Source organism: Pan troglodytes, chromosome 1, assembly GCF_028858775.2.
Source record: "Pan troglodytes isolate AG18354 chromosome 1, NHGRI_mPanTro3-v2.0_pri, whole genome shotgun sequence".
Classification (NCBI taxonomy): domain Eukaryota; kingdom Metazoa; phylum Chordata; class Mammalia; order Primates; family Hominidae; genus Pan; species Pan troglodytes.
The window spans coordinates 180,285,330-180,303,958 of record NC_072398.2 but is presented as its reverse complement, the minus strand read 5'-3'; the positions used below and the strand labels follow the sequence as shown (position 1 = coordinate 180,303,958).

General features: G+C 40.6%; 1 protein-coding gene across 4 annotated transcripts in view; it reads right to left on the bottom strand.

The window, feature by feature from the left end:
• The window catches only part of FAF1 (Fas associated factor 1), a 520,728-nt gene that overhangs the window by 279,262 nt on the left and 222,837 nt on the right, over positions 1-18,629 (bottom strand). For all 4 annotated transcript variants that reach the window (XM_001137725.6, XM_054666796.2, XM_063780489.1 and 1 more), the window contains one exon: positions 18,365-18,456. In XM_001137725.6, coding sequence (XP_001137725.1) covers positions 18,365-18,456 — 92 coding nt within the window. The remainder of the gene's footprint in view (positions 1-18,364; positions 18,457-18,629) is intronic.

The window sequence follows — 18,629 nt, the reverse complement described above, 5'->3', positions numbered from 1 at the left end:
AATACTTTTACGGATAAATATTGACAGAGTTCAGGAAATGCCAACCCCACAATATGACACTTTGGTATGCTGCTTACTTTGAACTGAGGGCACTTGGGGAACAGCTGACACAAACACAGGCTTTCTATGAGCTCTCCTTATCTGCCTAAAGACAGATCCTCCAAAAGGAACTCAACTGTCCTGAACCCCCACCCTAGGAATCTTATCAACAGGGAAAATTAACTCATGTTACAGAAAAGGAGACTGAAGGCTGAAACCATACCCAGACAGATGATCACCTCTTCTTCTGAGAGCTGCTCTGAGACCATTTTTATTACCTGAGAGACCTTTTATTTGTATAATAAGACAACCTTTATTCACCATACATTTCCTCTCCTTACCCTCTCATAACTTGTATCATACCATCCACCAGAAGCCCCATGCTCCTATTCCTTTCTGTAGCTCAGGATGCCATATAAGTTTCAATCATTTGATCATTCTTCGAGTCTCATATTTTGTGGGGCTTCTATGTGTACATATATAATTAAGTATGTTTTTCTCTTGTTAATCTGTTTTATGTAAATGCAATTTGTACCCCAGCCAAGACCCCAGAGGGTGGAGGGAAAACATTTATTGCTTCCCTACAATATCATTCATGAAAATAACAAAAAGTTGTTTCGTAAAGCACTTTGGGAAATTTTTTTTTTTTTTTTTTGAGAGGAGTCTCACTCTTATCACCACGCTGGAGATAAGTCTCACCACCAGGCTGGAGATAAGTGAGACGAGTCTCACTCTTATCACCAGCGATCTCTGCTCACTGCAACCTCCGCCTCCCAGGTTCAAGCAATTCTCCTGCCTCAGCCTCCAGAGTAGCTGGGACTATAGGCACGCACCACTACGCCCAGCTAATTTTTGTATTTTTAGTAGAGACGGGGTTTCACCATATTGGCCAGGATGGTCTCGATCTCTTGACCTCAGGATCCGCCTGCGTCGGCCTCCCAAAGTGCTGGAATTACAGGTGTGAGCCACCGTGCCCGGCCGGAAAAAAAAATTACAACTGAATCATTCAGACATTTACTTACATATATAAAGTTTTCAAAAAACTTATTTACAGGCCACTTTAAGGTCTCATTTTCTTTTTATTAAATCATTTTTTGTTTGTTGGTTTTGGAGACAGGGTCTCTGTCACCCACGCTGGAGTCAGTGGTACAATCTCAGCTCATTACAACATCAACCTCCTGGCCTCAAGCAATCCTTCCATCTCAGCCTCCCAAGTAGCTAGGACTACAGGCATGTGCCACTATGCCTGGCTGATTTTTTACTTTTTTGTAGAGATGAGGTTCCACTATGTTGCCCAGCCTGGTCTCAAACACCTGGGTTCAAGCAATCCTTCCACCTTAGCCTCCCAAAGTGTTGAGATTACAGTAGGAAGCCACTGTGCCTGGCCAGGTCTCCTTTTCTGCTGCACTGCTAAAATCTCACAAATACTGATCACTAAAAAAGCCAGCATGAAGAAGTCACACTCACAGAAAAATCATTTCAAAAGAAATTGTAGCAAATTATTTGGAGATATTAAAAAGTTAAAAACCTACTGTTGTTTTCTACTTTGAAAACAAAAATACTTAGCCACAGGAGTCCCCCACTGGCAATTGCTCATCTATTCCTGAAAGAGCATCATCGCTTCATCCGTTCACTTAAACAACTTACTGAGCATCTACAAGGGCCAAAAAGCACTGTTTCTAGTTTACTTCATAAATGAACTAGATTGAAATGAGACTTTATGTTGAGGACCACATTGATTCTGACCTTTTGAGCAACCTGTGAGTTGGTTAAAAACTCACCTCTAGAATGCTCAAAGACACGAATAACTTGGAATTAAGAGCACTATAAGGCCGGGCGCGGTGGCTCACGCCTGTAATCCCAGCACTTTGGGAGGCCAAGGTGGGTGGATCATGAGGTCAGGAGATTGAGACCAGCCTGGCTAACATGGTGAAACCCGGTCTCTACTAAAAATACAAAAACATTAGCCAGGCGTGGCGGCGGGCGCCTGTAGTCCCGGCTACTGGGGAGGCTGAGGCAGGAGAATGGCATGAACCTGGGCGGCAGAGCTTGCAGTGAGCTGAGATCGCGCCACTGCACTCCAGCCTGGGTGACAGAGAGCGACAGTCTCAAAAAAAAAAAAAAAGCCCTATAAAATCTAAGTCCTGGCTCATCCATTAACTAGCTCTGTGACTTGGCAAAGAGAAGTTACTGAGCACATGCACTGTGCAAGGCCCGCTGCTCATATATGCTATCTTATTTTATCACATACTGACCTCTCTAAAATCCTATAAGGCAGAAATCATCCTGATCATTCTGAGTGAAGAAGCTAAGGCGTAAATCGACCATTTTACTTCCTCTTTCAGTACCTCTCCTAGTCAAAAATAGGACTGAATTGGCTGATTGATTTAGCTCCTTCCAAAGATGGTATCCTAGAGCTTTCCTCTCAATTCTAAGTCAGAGCTCTCATGGATGTGACTTATCTTGTATTAAGGAAGGACACCAAAGACTGAAATAGTAGGAAATAGACAAGAGAGAAAAATGTAAGGATTAATATTCGTGCAGATTATGAGGTGGTGGAGAAACAGAAATAGGATGAGGGCCGGGTGTGGTGGCTCACGCTTGTAATCCTAGCACTTTGGGAGGCCAAGATGGGTGGACCACCTGAGTTCAGAAGTTTGAGACCAGCCTGGCCAACACGGCAAAATCTCATCTCTACTACAAATACAAAAATGAGCCAGGTGTGGTGGCATGCTCCTGCAGTCCCAGTTACTCAGGAGGCTGATGCAGGAGAATTGCTTGAACCGGTAGGCAGAAGTTGCAGTGAGTGGAGACTGTGCCACTGCACTCCAGCCTGTGCAACAGAGCAAGACTGTCTCCAAAAAAAAAAAAAAATAAGTAGGATGAGAACTATTTGAAAGCGTCCTCAGCATGTCCTTCCAATAACTAAGTCTCACAACAGTTCTACTATGACGCTTCTCAGTTATCTTTCATGGTTGGGATAACAGGGAGAGAGGAGAGTAGAGTGGCTAGAATGGCCTCAGTACAGGATGACAGAGAGAAATTACCAAAAGAAAAAGCCACACTGTATGAATATCAATACACATTCCAACCAGGTGCAGTGGCTCACACTTATAATCCCAGTGCTTTGGGAGGGTGACATGGGAGAATCACTTGAGGCCAGAAGTTCAAGACCAGCCTGGGCAACACAGCAAAACCCCATCTCTTTTTTTTTCTTTTTTTTCTGAGACGGAGTTTCGCTCAGGTTGCCCAAGCTGGAGTGTAATGTCCTGATCTCGGCTCAGTGCAACCTCCACCTCCCGGGTTCAAGCTATTCTCCTGACTCAGCCTCCTGAGTAGCTGGGATTACAGGCACCTGCCACCACACCTGGCTAATTTTTGTATTTTTAGTAGAGATGGGGTTTCACCATGTTGGGCAGACTGGTCTCGAACTCCTGACCTCAGGTGATCCACCCGCCTTGGCCTCCCAAAGTGCTGGGATTATAGGCGTGAGCCACCACACCAGCACAAAACCCCATCTCTACAGAAAATTTAAAAATTAGCCAAGCATGATGGCACATGCCTGTAGTTAGTCCCAGCCACTTGGGAGGCTAAGGCAGGAGGACGACTGCTTGAGCCCAGGGTGGTTCAAGGTTACAATGAGCTATGATAATGCCACCACGCTGCAGCCTGTGTGACAGAGCAAGACTGTCTTTCAAAAAAAAAAAAAAAAAACCATATATATATATACATACACACACACACACACACACACACACACACACACACACACACACACACACACACACCCCTGCTCAGTGGATGCATGCACCTCTTTGCTAGGACGAGGGCTAGGAGCACAGGTAGATACCTATTACCACTGCTGCTGGATGGTTATAAGAAGCAGAGATAAAGAGTATTTCAGAATTTTTCGCTTATTGTACCAAACTTAATGGGTATAGTGGAGTGCATAACAAACACAGAGAGTCTGAAAAGACTTCAGGGAGAAGGTGTTTCTTTTGCTTTTTCTCAGGCTTCTGCCTCTGTTCACAGGGAAGATAAAATTTCTGCCCATGATGATTCTCCCCACAAGGGTAGAGTTTAAATGAGAAAATATGTAGCTTTCCCACTCCCCCTTCCTCCATTCTAGATTTGTTTCTCTTAGTGGAAAAATAGAGCCAATTAGAATTACTTACAAGGTCATACATACCACGTTAGATTTCACAGAAGGCAGGGACAAGACCAGCAGTTTCCTCTTTCACTTCCTGTGCCCTAGTTCACTAAGTTCTCTACCATTTTTTTTACCCATTGTGGTAGGTGCACTCTGGACAAAGCTTACCATGAGATCTCTAAGCTGTCTTTCCAAATTTGACTAGGTTAGTAAGGCAGGTCTACTGCATCAGTCCATCAGGCTCTGAAGACTCAATCATAACTCCTACAGACCACATGAGCATAAAGGTTCTCAGATTTAGATCTAGAGCAAGATTTAAATTTAGATTTCGATTTAGATCTAGAGCAAGAGGTAAAAGACACCATTTAGGACTCAGGTCTAGGCCACATCCTCTCCATCAGGTGCTTGCCCGGCCATTAAAGCAGTTTTGTTTTCCAATTTGGCTACTGATTTCTATGTGTCTAATCTACTGCTAAGAACCTTAGAAGGAAGGAAGGATGAGTGGCATTATGAACACCTAAAACTCTAGAAGAGCCTCTATTTTTTGGTAGGATCTGAGGCCCAGTGCAGACTTCCCTAAGTCATACAGTGATTCTGAAGCCAAGCTGGACCTAAAACTCAGCTATCTTGACTTACTACTCCTCAATTTCTTCCACAGCACCCACTGGAAAATATAAGAACTCTATTCTCGCTTAATTCATGGCTACTGTAATCTGCTTTCCCACCAATGGTTTTCCAAGGACAAAAACAAAAAGACATTAAAAAAAAATTTTTTTTTGAGACAGAGTCTCGCTCTGTTGCCCAGGATGGAGTACAGTGGCGTGATCTTGACTCACTGCAACCTCCGCCTCCCAGGTTCAAGCAATTCTCGTGCCTCAGCTATACGAGTAGCTGGGATTACAGGTGTGTGCCACCATGCCCAGCTAATTTTTGTATTTTTAGTAAAGAAGGGGTTTCGCCATGTTGTCCAGGCTGGTCTTGAACTCCTGACCTCAAATGATCCACCCTCCTCCGCCTCCTAAAGTGCTGGGATTATAGGCGTGAGCCACCACACCTGGCCAAAAAGCCATATATTTTAACACCACTAGTTTACTCAACTATCACAGGAGTCCCATTTAGTACCCTGAATTTACTCCTGCTTGAACAAACAGCACTAATTCAAAGCCACAGTTAAATGCAACTTCACAACCCAGAGGCCACAGAAGACAGTGATATGCTTGACTGCAGGACTAGAACTCAATAATACCCTCATATGAAGCCATTAAAATATTAACTGGGGCCAGGCGCAGTGCCTCATGCCTGTAACCCCAGCACTTTGGGAGGCCAAGGAAGGTGGATCACTAGGTCAAGAGTTCGAGACCAGCCTGGCCAAGATGGTGAAACCCTGTCTCTACTAAAAATACAAAAATAGTTAGCCAGGCACAGTGGCGGGCGCCTGTAATCCCAGCTACTCGGGAGGCTGAGGCAGGAGAATCACTTGAACTCAGGAGGCGGAGGTTGCAGAGAGCCGAGACTGTGCCACTATACTCTAGCCTGGGTGACAGAGCAAGACTCAATCTCAAAAAAATAATAATAATAAATAACTGGAACCGTAAGTCCAGCACAAAAAGATCAAAGTCCAATAGCAAGACTCAATACTACTTGTAAAAGGGACAACTACAAACAATGGATACCCTATTTTCTGTCACACCTTGCTATTATATAAAAATGAAGAAAATAGGCTGGGCACGGTAGCTCATGCCTGTAATCCCAGCACTTTGAGTGGCCGAGGCGGACAGATCACGAGGTCAGGAGATCAAGACCATCCTGGCTAACACGGTGAAACCCCAGCTCTATTAAAAATACAAAAAATGGCTGGGCGTGGCGGCTCACGCCTGTAATCCCAGCACTTTGGGAGGCTGAGGTGGGCGGATCACAAGGTCAGGAGATTGAGACCATCCCGGCTAACACGGTGAAACCCAGTCTCTACTAAAAATACAAAAAATTATCTGGGTGTGGTGGCGGGCACCTGTAGTCCCAGCTACTCTGAAGGCTAAGGCAGGAGAATGGCGTGAATCCGGGAGGTGGAACTTGTAGTGAGCTGAGATCACGCCACTGCACTCCAACCTGGGTGACAGAGCAAGACTCTGTCTCAAAAAAGAAAGAAAGAAAAGAAAATGTACATAATTAAAATGGAACTAGACATTTTCATCACTTACTAGACCGTGACTAAAGCAAGTTGCAAAGACTGTCTTTTATTATCAAGACATTTCTTCAGTCCTTTTCTAGCAAGGTGATCATCAGCAATACAAAGCCCAGAAATGTCAAACCTTCTCCAGTTATATTTATACATGGCCTTAGGGCTTTGGCACTAGCCATACCCCCATATTCTTCACTCTGCCCTTCACTTAGATGGCCCCTCCATTTTTAATGTCTCAGCTTAAATAGTCCATCTTCAGTGAGGCCTTTATTGACCTTACAACCCACACTAGTCATTCAATTATTCACTATCATGTCACCATATTTTAGCTTTCTGGAAAGTACTCACTATCATCTGATATTTTTTCTTGTTATCTTCTCCATAGTTTTATTATAAACCAGATACACCTCTATACATATTATACTGTAAACTCTATGAAAGCAGGACCTTATCTGTCTTGTTCATTATATCCCTAGCACCTAGAACAAAGACTTAACACATTGTAGGATGATACTCAATATATATCTGGTCAATCAAAAGAAATCAAAGCTAAGGCAAATGTCTTTAGAAATGTGTCACTTTACAATATTCGTTCCACAAACACTTCCAAGTATCTACTATGTTTCCGACACTTTTTTGGGTGGTAGGGATACAACAGTGAACAACAAAAAATCCCTGATTTTCTGTAGTTTTACATTGTGGTGAGAGAAACAGACAACAAATATGAATATAAATAAATTACTGTGATGGTTAATATTGGGTGTCAACTTGATTGAAAGTATTGCTCCCTTGACTGAAAGTGTCTGTGAAGGTGTTGCCAAAGGAGATTAACATTTGAGTCAGTGGACTGGGAGAGGCAGACCCACCCTCAATCTGGGTGGGTATTGTCTAATCACCTGCCAGTGCAGCTAGAATAAAGCAGGCCGACTCCAAGTTCTTCAGCTCCAAGTTCAGACTCCAAGTTCTTCAGCTTTTGGACTCTTGGACTTACACTAGTGGTTTGCCAGGGGCTCTCGGACCTTTGGCCACAGACTGAAGGCTGCACTGTCAGTTTCCCTACTTTTAAGGTTTTGGGACTCGGACTGATCCCCTCCACTGCTTCCTTGCTTCTCAACTTGCAGATGGCCTATCATGGGACTTTAGCTTGTGATTGTGTGAGTTAATTCTCCCTAATAAACTCCCTTGCGTATATACATATATCCTATTAGTTCTGTTCCCCTATAGAACTCTGACTAATACAATTACTAATATCACTAATATAATGCACGGTAGGGATAAAGCAAGATAGAGAGAGGGTATAACAGAGGGGCTGTTTTAGATAGGGGCATCAAGAAAAGCCTCTCTGAGGGTGTGATATTTGAGTAGAGGCCTAAATAAAGTGAAGAAATGAGCCAAGTTGTTACCTGGTAGTATTATTACTGGCAGGAGAATAGCAAAGTATAAATGCTCTAAGGTTTAAGCACACTTAGAAGGTTTAAAGAGGAACAGTATGGCTGGTGAGCTATGAGCCAGAGGGACAGCGATAAAAGACGAAGTTAGAGAGAAAGTCAGGGATAAGATTATGTAAGTCTTTTATAGGTCCCAGTAAGGAACTTGGATTTTTATTAGAAGTGTAATAGAAAGCTAGTGGAGAGGGCCAGGCACAGTGGCTCATGCCTGCAATTCCAGCACTTTGGGAGGCTGAGGCAAGTGGATCACCTGAGGTCAGAAGTTTGAGACCAGCCTAGCCAAAGTAGTGAAACCCTGCCTCTACTAAAAATACAAAAAATAGCCAGGCATGGTGGCACATACCTGTAATCCCAGCTACTTGGGAGGCTGAGGCAGGAAAATCGCTTGAACCCAGGAAGCGGAGGTTGGAGTGAGCCGAGATTGCGCCACTGCACTCTAGCCTGGGCGACAGAGCCAGACTCCGTCTCAAAAAAAAAAAAAAAGAAAAGAAAAGAAAAAGAAAACTAGTGGAGAGTTTTGAGCAGGGTAGCTATAATCAAGCTGTAGTTTTATGGAGAGGACTAGTTCATTTACATCTTAGTGAGACAATCTGAACTTGGGGGAAGATGCTGTTTGAAGATAGTAGAATAGATACAGGGAAAAAAACTCGTCATTAAATAGTAACGCTGAGAGAAGCCAAAGAAAACTTTATCTATCTATCTATCTATCTATCTATCTATCTATATATATATATATATATATTTTTTTTTTTTTTGAGGCAGAGTTTCGCTATTGTTGCCCAGGCTGAAGTGCAATGGCACAATCTCGGCTCACTGCACCCTGCGCCTCCCGGGTTCAAGTGATTCTCCTGCCTCAGCCTCCCAAATAGCTGGGATAACAGGCATGCGCCACCATACCAGGCTTATTTTGTATTTTTAGTAAAGATGGGGTTTCTCCATTTTGACCAGGTTGGTCTCAAACTCCCGACCTCAGGTGATCCACCTGCCTCGGCCTCCCAAAGCGTTGGGATTACAGGTGTGAGCCACCACGCCCGGCCTATCTACTCATTTTTATTATCTATGGTCACAAGTGAAATGTACCCGTGTTTTTTCTTTTATTTTCTTTTTCTGATTTTGGTATCAAGATTATATGAACATCATAAAATAAGCAGCAATCCTAGCTCAGTGCAACCTCTGCCTCCTGGGTTCAAGCAATTCTCATGCCTCAGCCTCCTGAGTAGCTGCGATTACAGGCATGTGCCACCATACCTGGCTAATTACTGTACTTTTAGTAGAGACAGGGTTTCACCATGTTGGCTAGGCTGGTCTCAAACTCCCAATCTCAGGTGATCCGCCTGCGTTGGCCTCCCAAAGTGCTGGGATTACAGGTGTGAGCCACTGCACCAAAGCTATCTCACAGAACTGTTTATGTAAGATTGGGATAGGCCAGGTGTGGTGGCTCACACCTGTAATCCCAGCACTTTGGGAGGCTGAGGCAGGTGGATCACGAAGTCAAGAGATTGAGACCATCCTGGCCAACATGGTGAAACCTCATCTCTACTAAAAATACAAAAACTAGCTGGGCGTGGTGGCATGTGCCTGTAGTCCCAGCTACTCAGGAGGCTGACGCAGGAGAGTTGCTTGAACCCAGGAGGCAGAGGTTGCAGTGAGCCCAGATTGAGCCATTGCACTCCAGCCTGGTGACAGAGAGAGACTTCTTCTCCAAAATAAAAAAAACAGATTGTGATAATCTGTTCCATGAAAATTTATGAAAAATCCTCTGGAGGGTGAAGGGGGTTGGAGCAGCATGTGGAATTTTTGACAACTAATTCAGTTTATTTAATAATTATCATTTTTTCAGGTAATCTCTTTTTGTACTCATTTTAGTACTTCATGTTTTATATAAAATTTTCCATTTCACCTAAATTTTGGATTTTATTAGCATAAAGACATGGATATTTCATTATTTTGAAATAATTTATTAATTTATTATTTGCTTAGTATTATTTAATAATTATCTTATTACTTTAAAAATCTCTTCTTAATCTGTAGTTTTAAGTCCCTTTTTTTCATACCTAGTATTTTGTTTATGCTTACTCTCATTTTTTCCTGGCTTGACTTTTCAAGTAAATAGTTCTTATTCTTGTTGCTTGCCTCTGTCATTAATTTCTGCTCTTTAATCTTTCTTTCTATTTTCAGTGCACTTACTCTGCGGTTATTATTCTATTTTCTTAAGTTAAACACACAATTCAATTATTTTCTATCTTTCTTATTGTAGTCAATTCTTTAATTTTATGTTGCTTCCACATTCATTTTGAACATTTAATTTTCTCATGCCAGAAGCAGGGCTCCGCTACTCTTGACAGAGTTTCCAGTTCTATATTATACCCAAATGGCTCAGGCCAGTGGTCAGAAATAAGAACTTAGAGGCATCCCTCCTGCCTAACAGACTAGGCTCCACATTTTCTTGCAGCTTCCTTTATCAGGACCATTCAGGTATTTGCTCTTGAACTTCCCTTATATATATTGCTAGTTGCTACACGCTTTTCACTCTCTCTCTGCCCAACTCTTCATTCCTGCTTCACATGACACAGGGACAGAGGACTACCCTCCCAACTCATGTCCTTCTTGCCTAGGAACTGAAAGTAAAAATATCTCTGAACTTGCTTCCTATTGTGTTATATTGAATTTGCACCTTCCATCTGAAGAACTAGGAACTGCCCCAAGCTGGGCTTTCCCAGAGATACTGGAGAGAACAAAAGGTCAGGCTCCTAGAGCCAGAGTGATGGTCACGCAGGCAAAAATTGGACACGAGCTAGACAAGAGCCACAAAGACATCTACCAGTATAAACAAGTTTCCTGTGTGAGGGACCCTCTGGTCACAGGTTGGACAACTAGGCTTTAGGCTGTCCACCATGTGAAAGAAGCATCCCATGAAAGGCACACTATAAACACTCCTGTCCAGTTCCCCTTGATTTTCTGTTAAGGTAAGGTAGCTAACTGCTGAAGTACTAGAAGTCCAATTTAGCTGGGGGCTCTCAAAACACGTGTCTTTCTGTTTTATATTTTCTCTTTTTTTTTTTTTTTTTTTTGAGATGGAGTCTCGCTCTGTCCCCAGGCTGGAGTGCAGTGGTGCAGTCTTGGCTTACTGCAAGCTCTGCCTCCCGGGTTCACGCCATTCTCCTGCCTCAGCCTCCCCAGTAGCTGGGACTACAGGCACCTGCCACCACACCTGGCTAATTTTTGTATTTTTAGTAGAGACGGGGTTTCACTATGTCAGCCAGGATGGTCTCGATCTCCTGACCTCGTGATCCGCCCGCCTTGGCATCCCAAAGTGCTGGGATTACAGGCATGAGCCACCGCGCCCGGCCTCAAAACACTTGTCTTCTAATTGGTGGACTTAAGACTACAAATTTCTAAGTATCATTTTGGCTGTATCCACAGTTTTAGTACCTAGCAATCTCATTTATGTTCACTTCTAAGTATCTGATGTTTGCTATTATGACTTCATTTTTACCCATAAATTGTTTTGAAGTAAATTATCTGTAGGATCCAAATGCATGGGGGATTTGGGATATATGTTTTTATTATTACTTTACTTCTAATTTTATTGCATAATGACCAGACAATGCAGTCAATATGATAGTGATTCTTTGATACTGGCTTTGTGTTCTACCACATGGTCAGTTTTCTAAGTATTCCATGAGTGCTTTACGGGGTTATTAAAATCTTCTATAGCTGACAAAGATGTATTGCTAAATACATTATTATTTTTTTTTTTTTTTTTTTTTTTTTGAGACAGAGTCTGGCTCTGTCGCCCAGGCTGGAGTGCAATGGCCCGATCTCAGCTCACTGCAACCTCTGCCTCCCAGGTTCACGCCATTCTCCCATCTCAGCCTCCCGAGTAGCTGGGACTACAGGCGCCCGCCACCACGCCCGGCTAATTTTTTATATTTTTTAGTAGAGACGGGGTTTCACCATGTTAGCCAGGATGGTCTCAATCTCCTGACCTCATGATCTGCCCGCCTTGGCCTCCCAAAGTGCTGGGATTATAGGCGTGAGACACCACGCCCGGCCTTAAATACATTATTTTCTGAAAGATTTTGTGTTCAATGTGGAGTTGGTCTATAACTTCTTGTAATTCTGTCCAATTTTGTAGACTTGTGCATACAAGCCTGCAATTGTCATATCTTCTTGGCAAATTGTCTTTCAATGCTATTTGCCTTAAATTCAATTTTATGTGATACAAATATTATTACTATAGTATATTCTTACAGTTAATATTTCCCTGGGGTCACTTTCTTTTCCTTTATTTTCTCTGTCATTTCTTTAAAAGATGTCTCTTTGGTAAACAACGTATGGCTATTTTTGTAAATTCTATTTGAGAGTTTCTGTCTTTAATAGGAGAGTTTAGTACTTTCTTGTTCATGGAGAATTCTGATAAATTTTATTTTTCGTTTTGCCATCATATTTTCTGTTTTCTATTATACTTGTTTTCCTGTGTTTCTGTTTCAGTTTCAAATTGCTGTTTGCTGATGTACTGACTGAGTTCCTCATTCCTTTTTTTCTTCTAGATGTATGCAGGTTATTTACTTCTTTTTTTTTTTTTTAGTGTTTATTCTCTTCATTTATAACACTTATATTTAGATTTATGTTTTTAAAATACAGACTAAAGTTAATCAGTATTTCTAGCCTTCTTCAACTGTAGTTCCCAATAACCACTATCTCTGTGTCGTCACCTCACCTCTACCCCAACTCAGTTTCTCTATCTGCAAAACAGGTAATCGTATCTACTTGTGATTTATTATGATGACCTAATAAGATAACATATATAACAGGCTTGCCAAAAAACCTGGCTTCATAAATGTTAATTACTGTGTCACTGTCACTTATCAAACAGTTTAGCTTCATACTTCCTTAACATCCTTATTCTCATAACTATTACCTATTTTCTATTTTGATGTTATCTATAATTTGGAATCTGTCATCAACCATTACTGTAACAGTACTGAAATCTAGATCCCAGAAATGTTCTCCATCTGTCTCCAATCTTCTATTATTACACCTTTCCTACTGTCTCTAAACCTGTTACCTAATGTCATTTCAACACTTAATCCCTGGGCTCCACCCGTATCTCTCTGCTATGAACTGAAGTGTGTCCCCCTAGAATTTATATGTTGACTCTCTAACACCCACTGTGACTGTATTTGGAGACAGCGTCTTCAGGATATAATTCAGGTTAAAGGAGGTCATAAGGGCTGGGTCCTAATCTGATGGGATTGATGTCCTTATAAAAAGATGAAGGGAAACCAGAGTTCTCTCTCTCTTCTCTCTCTCTCTGCCATATGAGGACATGGCAGGAAGTTGGGCTTGTAAACCAGGAAGAGAGCTTTCAACAGGAACTGACTCTACTGGAACCTTCATCTTGGAGATTTCCAAACTCAAGAACAAGGAGAAATAAATGCCTATTGTTTAAGCTACCCAGTCTATGGTACTTTGTTATAGCAGCCCTAGCAAACTAAAACAGTTCCATACCCACTCTGCTGCCCAGGCTTGAGTGCAGTGTTGCAATCTCAACTCACTGCAACTTCCACCTCCAGGGTTCAAGCAATTCTCCTGCCTCAGCCTCCCGAGTAGCTCGGGTTACAGGCGTGCACCACCACACCCAGATAATTTTTGTATTTTTAGTAGAGATGGGGTTTCACCATATTGGCCAGCCTGGTCTCAAACTCTTGACCTCAAGCAATCCACTCACCTCGGCCTCTCAAAGTGTTGGGAATACAGGCGTGAGCCACCGCACTCAGTCTTTGGCCACATTTTCTATTTTGGTTTCACTTGTTTACATTTTTCCTACTTGCTGTCTCTTACTCCTTGTGCTTCCAATACTTCTCTAGTATCTTACCTTGACTTCTCCCTCAACTTCTCCTTCCTTCACCATCAAGTTTTCTGAAAATAACAGTAATCATTTCTTCATTTCTTGTTTATCCATGAAAATCTACTATAATCGAGTTCTCATTCTCACCATTCTACCAAAAATGATTTTAACAAAGTTATTAATTACTTATATTCCCAACCCAATGGCTTTTTTAATAATCAGCATCTTGGTTAGAATACACTTCAGTATTTTCTACTGTTGGACATTTGAAACGAAAAACACATGTAGGCCCTCCAAGGTGGCTCAAGCCTGTAATTCCAGCACTTTGGGAAGCCGAGGCGGGTGGATCACGAGGTCAGGAGATTGAGACCATCCTGGCTAACATGGTGAAACCCCGTCTCTACTAAATATACAAAAAATTAGCCGGGCGTATTGGCGGGCGCCTGTATTCCCAGCTACTCGGGAGGCTGAGGCAGGAGAATGGCGTGAACCCAGGGGGCGGAGCTTGCATTGAGCCGAGATCACGCCACTGCACTCCAGCCTGGGCGATAGAGCGAGACTCCATCTCAAAAAAAAAAAAAAAGAAAAACACATGTAGTAGTACAGAGACACATGATTTTGAATTACAGACAGGACACACACAAATGAAAAACTCCACAGGCAACTGGGACATGTGAGTTGCTAAATAGAGATTTGTAAGTTATCTATACATATTTAGAAATTGAAGAGTTGAGGGTAGATATCAGGGAGAAGGTACCATAAGAAAGACTGCTGAGAAGAGAACTCTCCAGAATACCAACATTTAGAGCAGGTGAAGAAATGAAGAGTTTAGGAAGGAATCTGGGTGAAGCAATCAAAAAGAACACCAGGAATGAGTTGGTATCTAAGAATATTTTCTATACAGGAATAACTTAAGAAAAGGCCTAATCATCTTAATAAATAGGTTACAGGCTACCTGAGGACACAGCTTGTTTTTATTAAGTAATCAATAAGTCATTGATGAACTGAATCTTTCCTGTAATAATATGAAACAGTATAATTAACAGTTTGTTTTCTCCTTCCTAATTTTACTGTGATTTATAATAGAATTTATAGTTGTATCACAGAGGCCACTGGAGTACTGCTTCACCCTTTCAATTAATTAGTGAAATCTGATTCCTTTTTTAAAAGGGCTTAAAATGCTTTTCAACTGTTATAAAGATTATGATTAAGAGTTTGCTCTTCGATTCTCAGAAAGCTTGAAATTCTGTTTCCTGAAACACATAATTTACTTTAAAAACATTCAGTTTACAATTATAGGCACTCATATGGTAATTTTGCTGCTCTTAGTTTATACCATTTCTTCCCCTAGAAAGAAATTATATTAATACAAAGACTCAATTACCAGGCACCCCCTAGTGGCAGTAAAATCAAGTTAAGAAGTTTTTTTGTTTTCTTGTTTTTTAACAGGACATGGTTTGAGATACAGTTTTCTGTATGTATACTTCTTTAACAAAACTTAAGAGTGAGACGGTTTGTCAGTGAACAATTTAATAACTATTTTATTTTATTTATTTTATTTAGAGACAGGGTCTTGCTCTGCTGCCCAGGCTAAAGTACAGTGGCATGATCTCAGCTCACTGTAACCTCGAACTCTTGGGCTCGAGCAATTCTCCTGCCTCAGCCTCCTGAGCAGCTAGGACTACAGGTATGTGCCACAACACCCGGCTATTTCATAAAAATTGTTGGTAGAGATACAGTCTCGCTATGTTCTCCAGGCTGGTCTCAAACTCCTATTGTCAAGTGATCCTCCCACCTCAGCCTCCCAAAGTGCTGGGGTTATAGGCATAAGCTACGGTGCCCGGCCAACATGTTATTTTATATCTACATTATATTAAATGATTAATAATATACTGTAACTAAGAGTGAATTCACACACTGAAATTTCATGCAAATTCTTAAGAATTATAAGTGAGGTAATATACGCCAATGCAAGAATATATACATAAACCTTCCCATTTTACTCTACCAATTACACAGTTGTTATATTCATTTGCCAATTCCCAAATATAACACTTAGAATCATAATTATCTTTTTTCTCCTTTTTAGATTATAAATTAGGTTACAAATTACAAATAAGATTTCTAAGAATCCATCAATTGTAACAAAATTCTGCAAAAGCAAATCAGTTTGATTCATTATGAAGTCTAGTACAAAGCAAGTTTATCTGTCTACCATTTTTGATAATATGATATGCTATATAACTTACTAGGATATTGTTTGTTTGATTTTATTATATAGTTAAGATGTAAAGTGGCCGGGCACAGTGGCTCACGCCTGTAATCCCAGCACTTTGGGAGGCCGAGGTGGGAGGATCACCTGAGTTCAGGGGTTTGAGACCCCTGTCCAACATGGTGAAACCCCATCTCTACTAAAAATACCAAAAATTAGCCAGGCGTAGTGGTGGGCACCTGTAATCCCAGCTACTCAGGAGGCTGAGACAGGAGAATTGCTTGAACCCAGGAGGCGGAGGTTGCAGAGAGCTGAGATCATGCCATTGTACTCCAGCCTGGGCAACAAGAGCGAAACTCCGTCTCCAAAAAAAGAAAGAAAGAAAAAAAAAAGATGTCAAAATATTTTTATTTGATGAGTCACAAAATAAAACTCACAACTTAAAAATAATTATTACCATCAGTTTTTAAGGTTCTGCATGGATTTTGTTTTGTTTTTTAAATTGTCTCCCACAAAATCAGCTTTCAATATATATGCTATTTTAAAAATCTCTAGTTTTATAGAAAGATACATTGAATAAACATACTAAAAGAAGTAAACCCTGGCTTTTAAGTTATGTGTTAATAAAAAGTACATTAACATGACTTTTACATTAGCAGGAGTCTCCATTTGTCCCTCCTCCCACTATGTTTTTTGTTCACCTTTGAACTTTTCTCTCTTATTCTTCCAATACAAAAAAAGAATCATTATAACTTGGTAAAAATCCACAAAGCCAACTAGAGAAGTATATTTTAATGCTAGATAAAGTACTCATTCTCCAATAAACACTGCATTTCAGCAGCACTGTAGACTCCTGCTTGCCTAGGGAGTGAGTGACTGGCAATCAAACTAAGATCAGCTACATGGCAATGAAGAACGTTTCCATTAGCCCAGGTAGACATTTTGATAAATCCATTTAATCACGCTACTGGAAAGCAACAGATTATAAACAATGACATCTCCTGTCTGCTTTTAATTATGTGGATTACCTATTTTATGACAGTGATTACACTTTGTTAACTAACCTACAAAATAATGTTCTACATGACTAGATACAGAACCACACCTATAACTATTTAACTTAATCTCATCTGAGGTTCACATCAACATTATTATAAACACATGGACCATAAGTTTGTAGTTTGTAATTTTGTAACTGTGTGCAAATTCCACTTCCCATTAACATACGGTCTAAACATAGAAAATAAAGAGCAATCCAAGAACTCTTTAAATTCTTAACTCAAAACAAACTATTAACAGACCATCCAACACAACTACACAAGATTTAACTTTTTCAGTTCAGTGATTTCTACTTCAGTGAAGCCAAATTTAATTTTATTTTTGCTACTATCTACCTAAAAATCAAGACATTTGGTAAGTGGTAGGGGGAAAGCTTGACAATGTTCAAAATTTAGGGATACAAGTCTCCCTACCACAAAAAAATCACCAAGTTGTTGTATTTAAAAGAGAAAAATTTGTATCAACAACAGAAAATCTAAAAATAACTTAAACATAGTTCTGGAATAATACTGTATGAAAAGATTCCTCATAAAAATTATTATCACTAGCATAATCATCCACTATAGGTCAGTTTGCTTCATTAAACAATAAAAAACGTGATGTATAATTAAAAATTAAAATCATGTGATCATTGTATAAATGTATTGAGTTCCACTGTGAAAACTGAAAAAACAATGAGACCCTCTATTCCAGAGAGAAAATCTTAATAAAAAATTTATATCGCCAGGCACAGTGGCTCATGCCTGTAATCCCAGCACTTTGGGAGGCCGAGGTGGGCAGATCACCTAAGGTCAGGAGTTCAAGACCAGCCCGACCAACATGGAGAAACCCCATCTCTACTAAAAATGCAAAATTAGCTGGGCATGGTGGCACATGCCTATAATCCCAGCTACTCAGGAGGCTGAGGGAGGGGAATCGCTTGAATCCAGGAGGCAGAGGTTGCGGTGAGCCAAGATCGTACCATTGCACCTCAGTCTGGGCAACAAGAGTGAAACTCCGTCTCAAAAAAAAAAAAAAAAAAAAATTATATCAGTGTTTTTCAAGCTTTACTCTGCAGAGCTCAATGAATTTTCCTCAAAGGTATGCTTTCTTTAGCAATGAGAGAGATTGGAACTCCATTTATACTTTCTCTTCCTTCCAACTTGGATCGTTTCCCTTCAGTCAGAGAAGTACCATTTTGACAATTTTTAAAAATTATACTGGAGTTATGCTAAAGACTTTAAAGTGGTATAAGAGGACTATACCATTAAAACAAACTATCCAGAACAAATTGTTTCAAACCTGATATACTTCATAGTAGTTGGTAAGGTCAAGTTTCAACAAGACTTGTATTTGATTTAATTTTGAGGTTTACATACAACTTAAAGCAATTTTAACAACTGAGCTTTTCATTTCATGTTCCCAGGAAATATAAACAACTTACCCAGCATGACTAGATGATGAAGGTGGTGGCAAATCTGGTGTAAGGACATAAAGACTGTTGTTTTTTGGCAAGTGTAGCGATTTTAGGACCGTCTGAAAAAGAAAAAATACAGCAAAAAATGAATGTTGATGTTGATTATTCATTATTGATTTTTCCTGTAATTCTTGAAAAATTGTTAATTTTGTAGTTTGATTTTTTTCATCTTTTGATAATTTCCTAAATAGGGTAATGCAAAAGAACTACTGAATCCAAGTAACCTTATTGC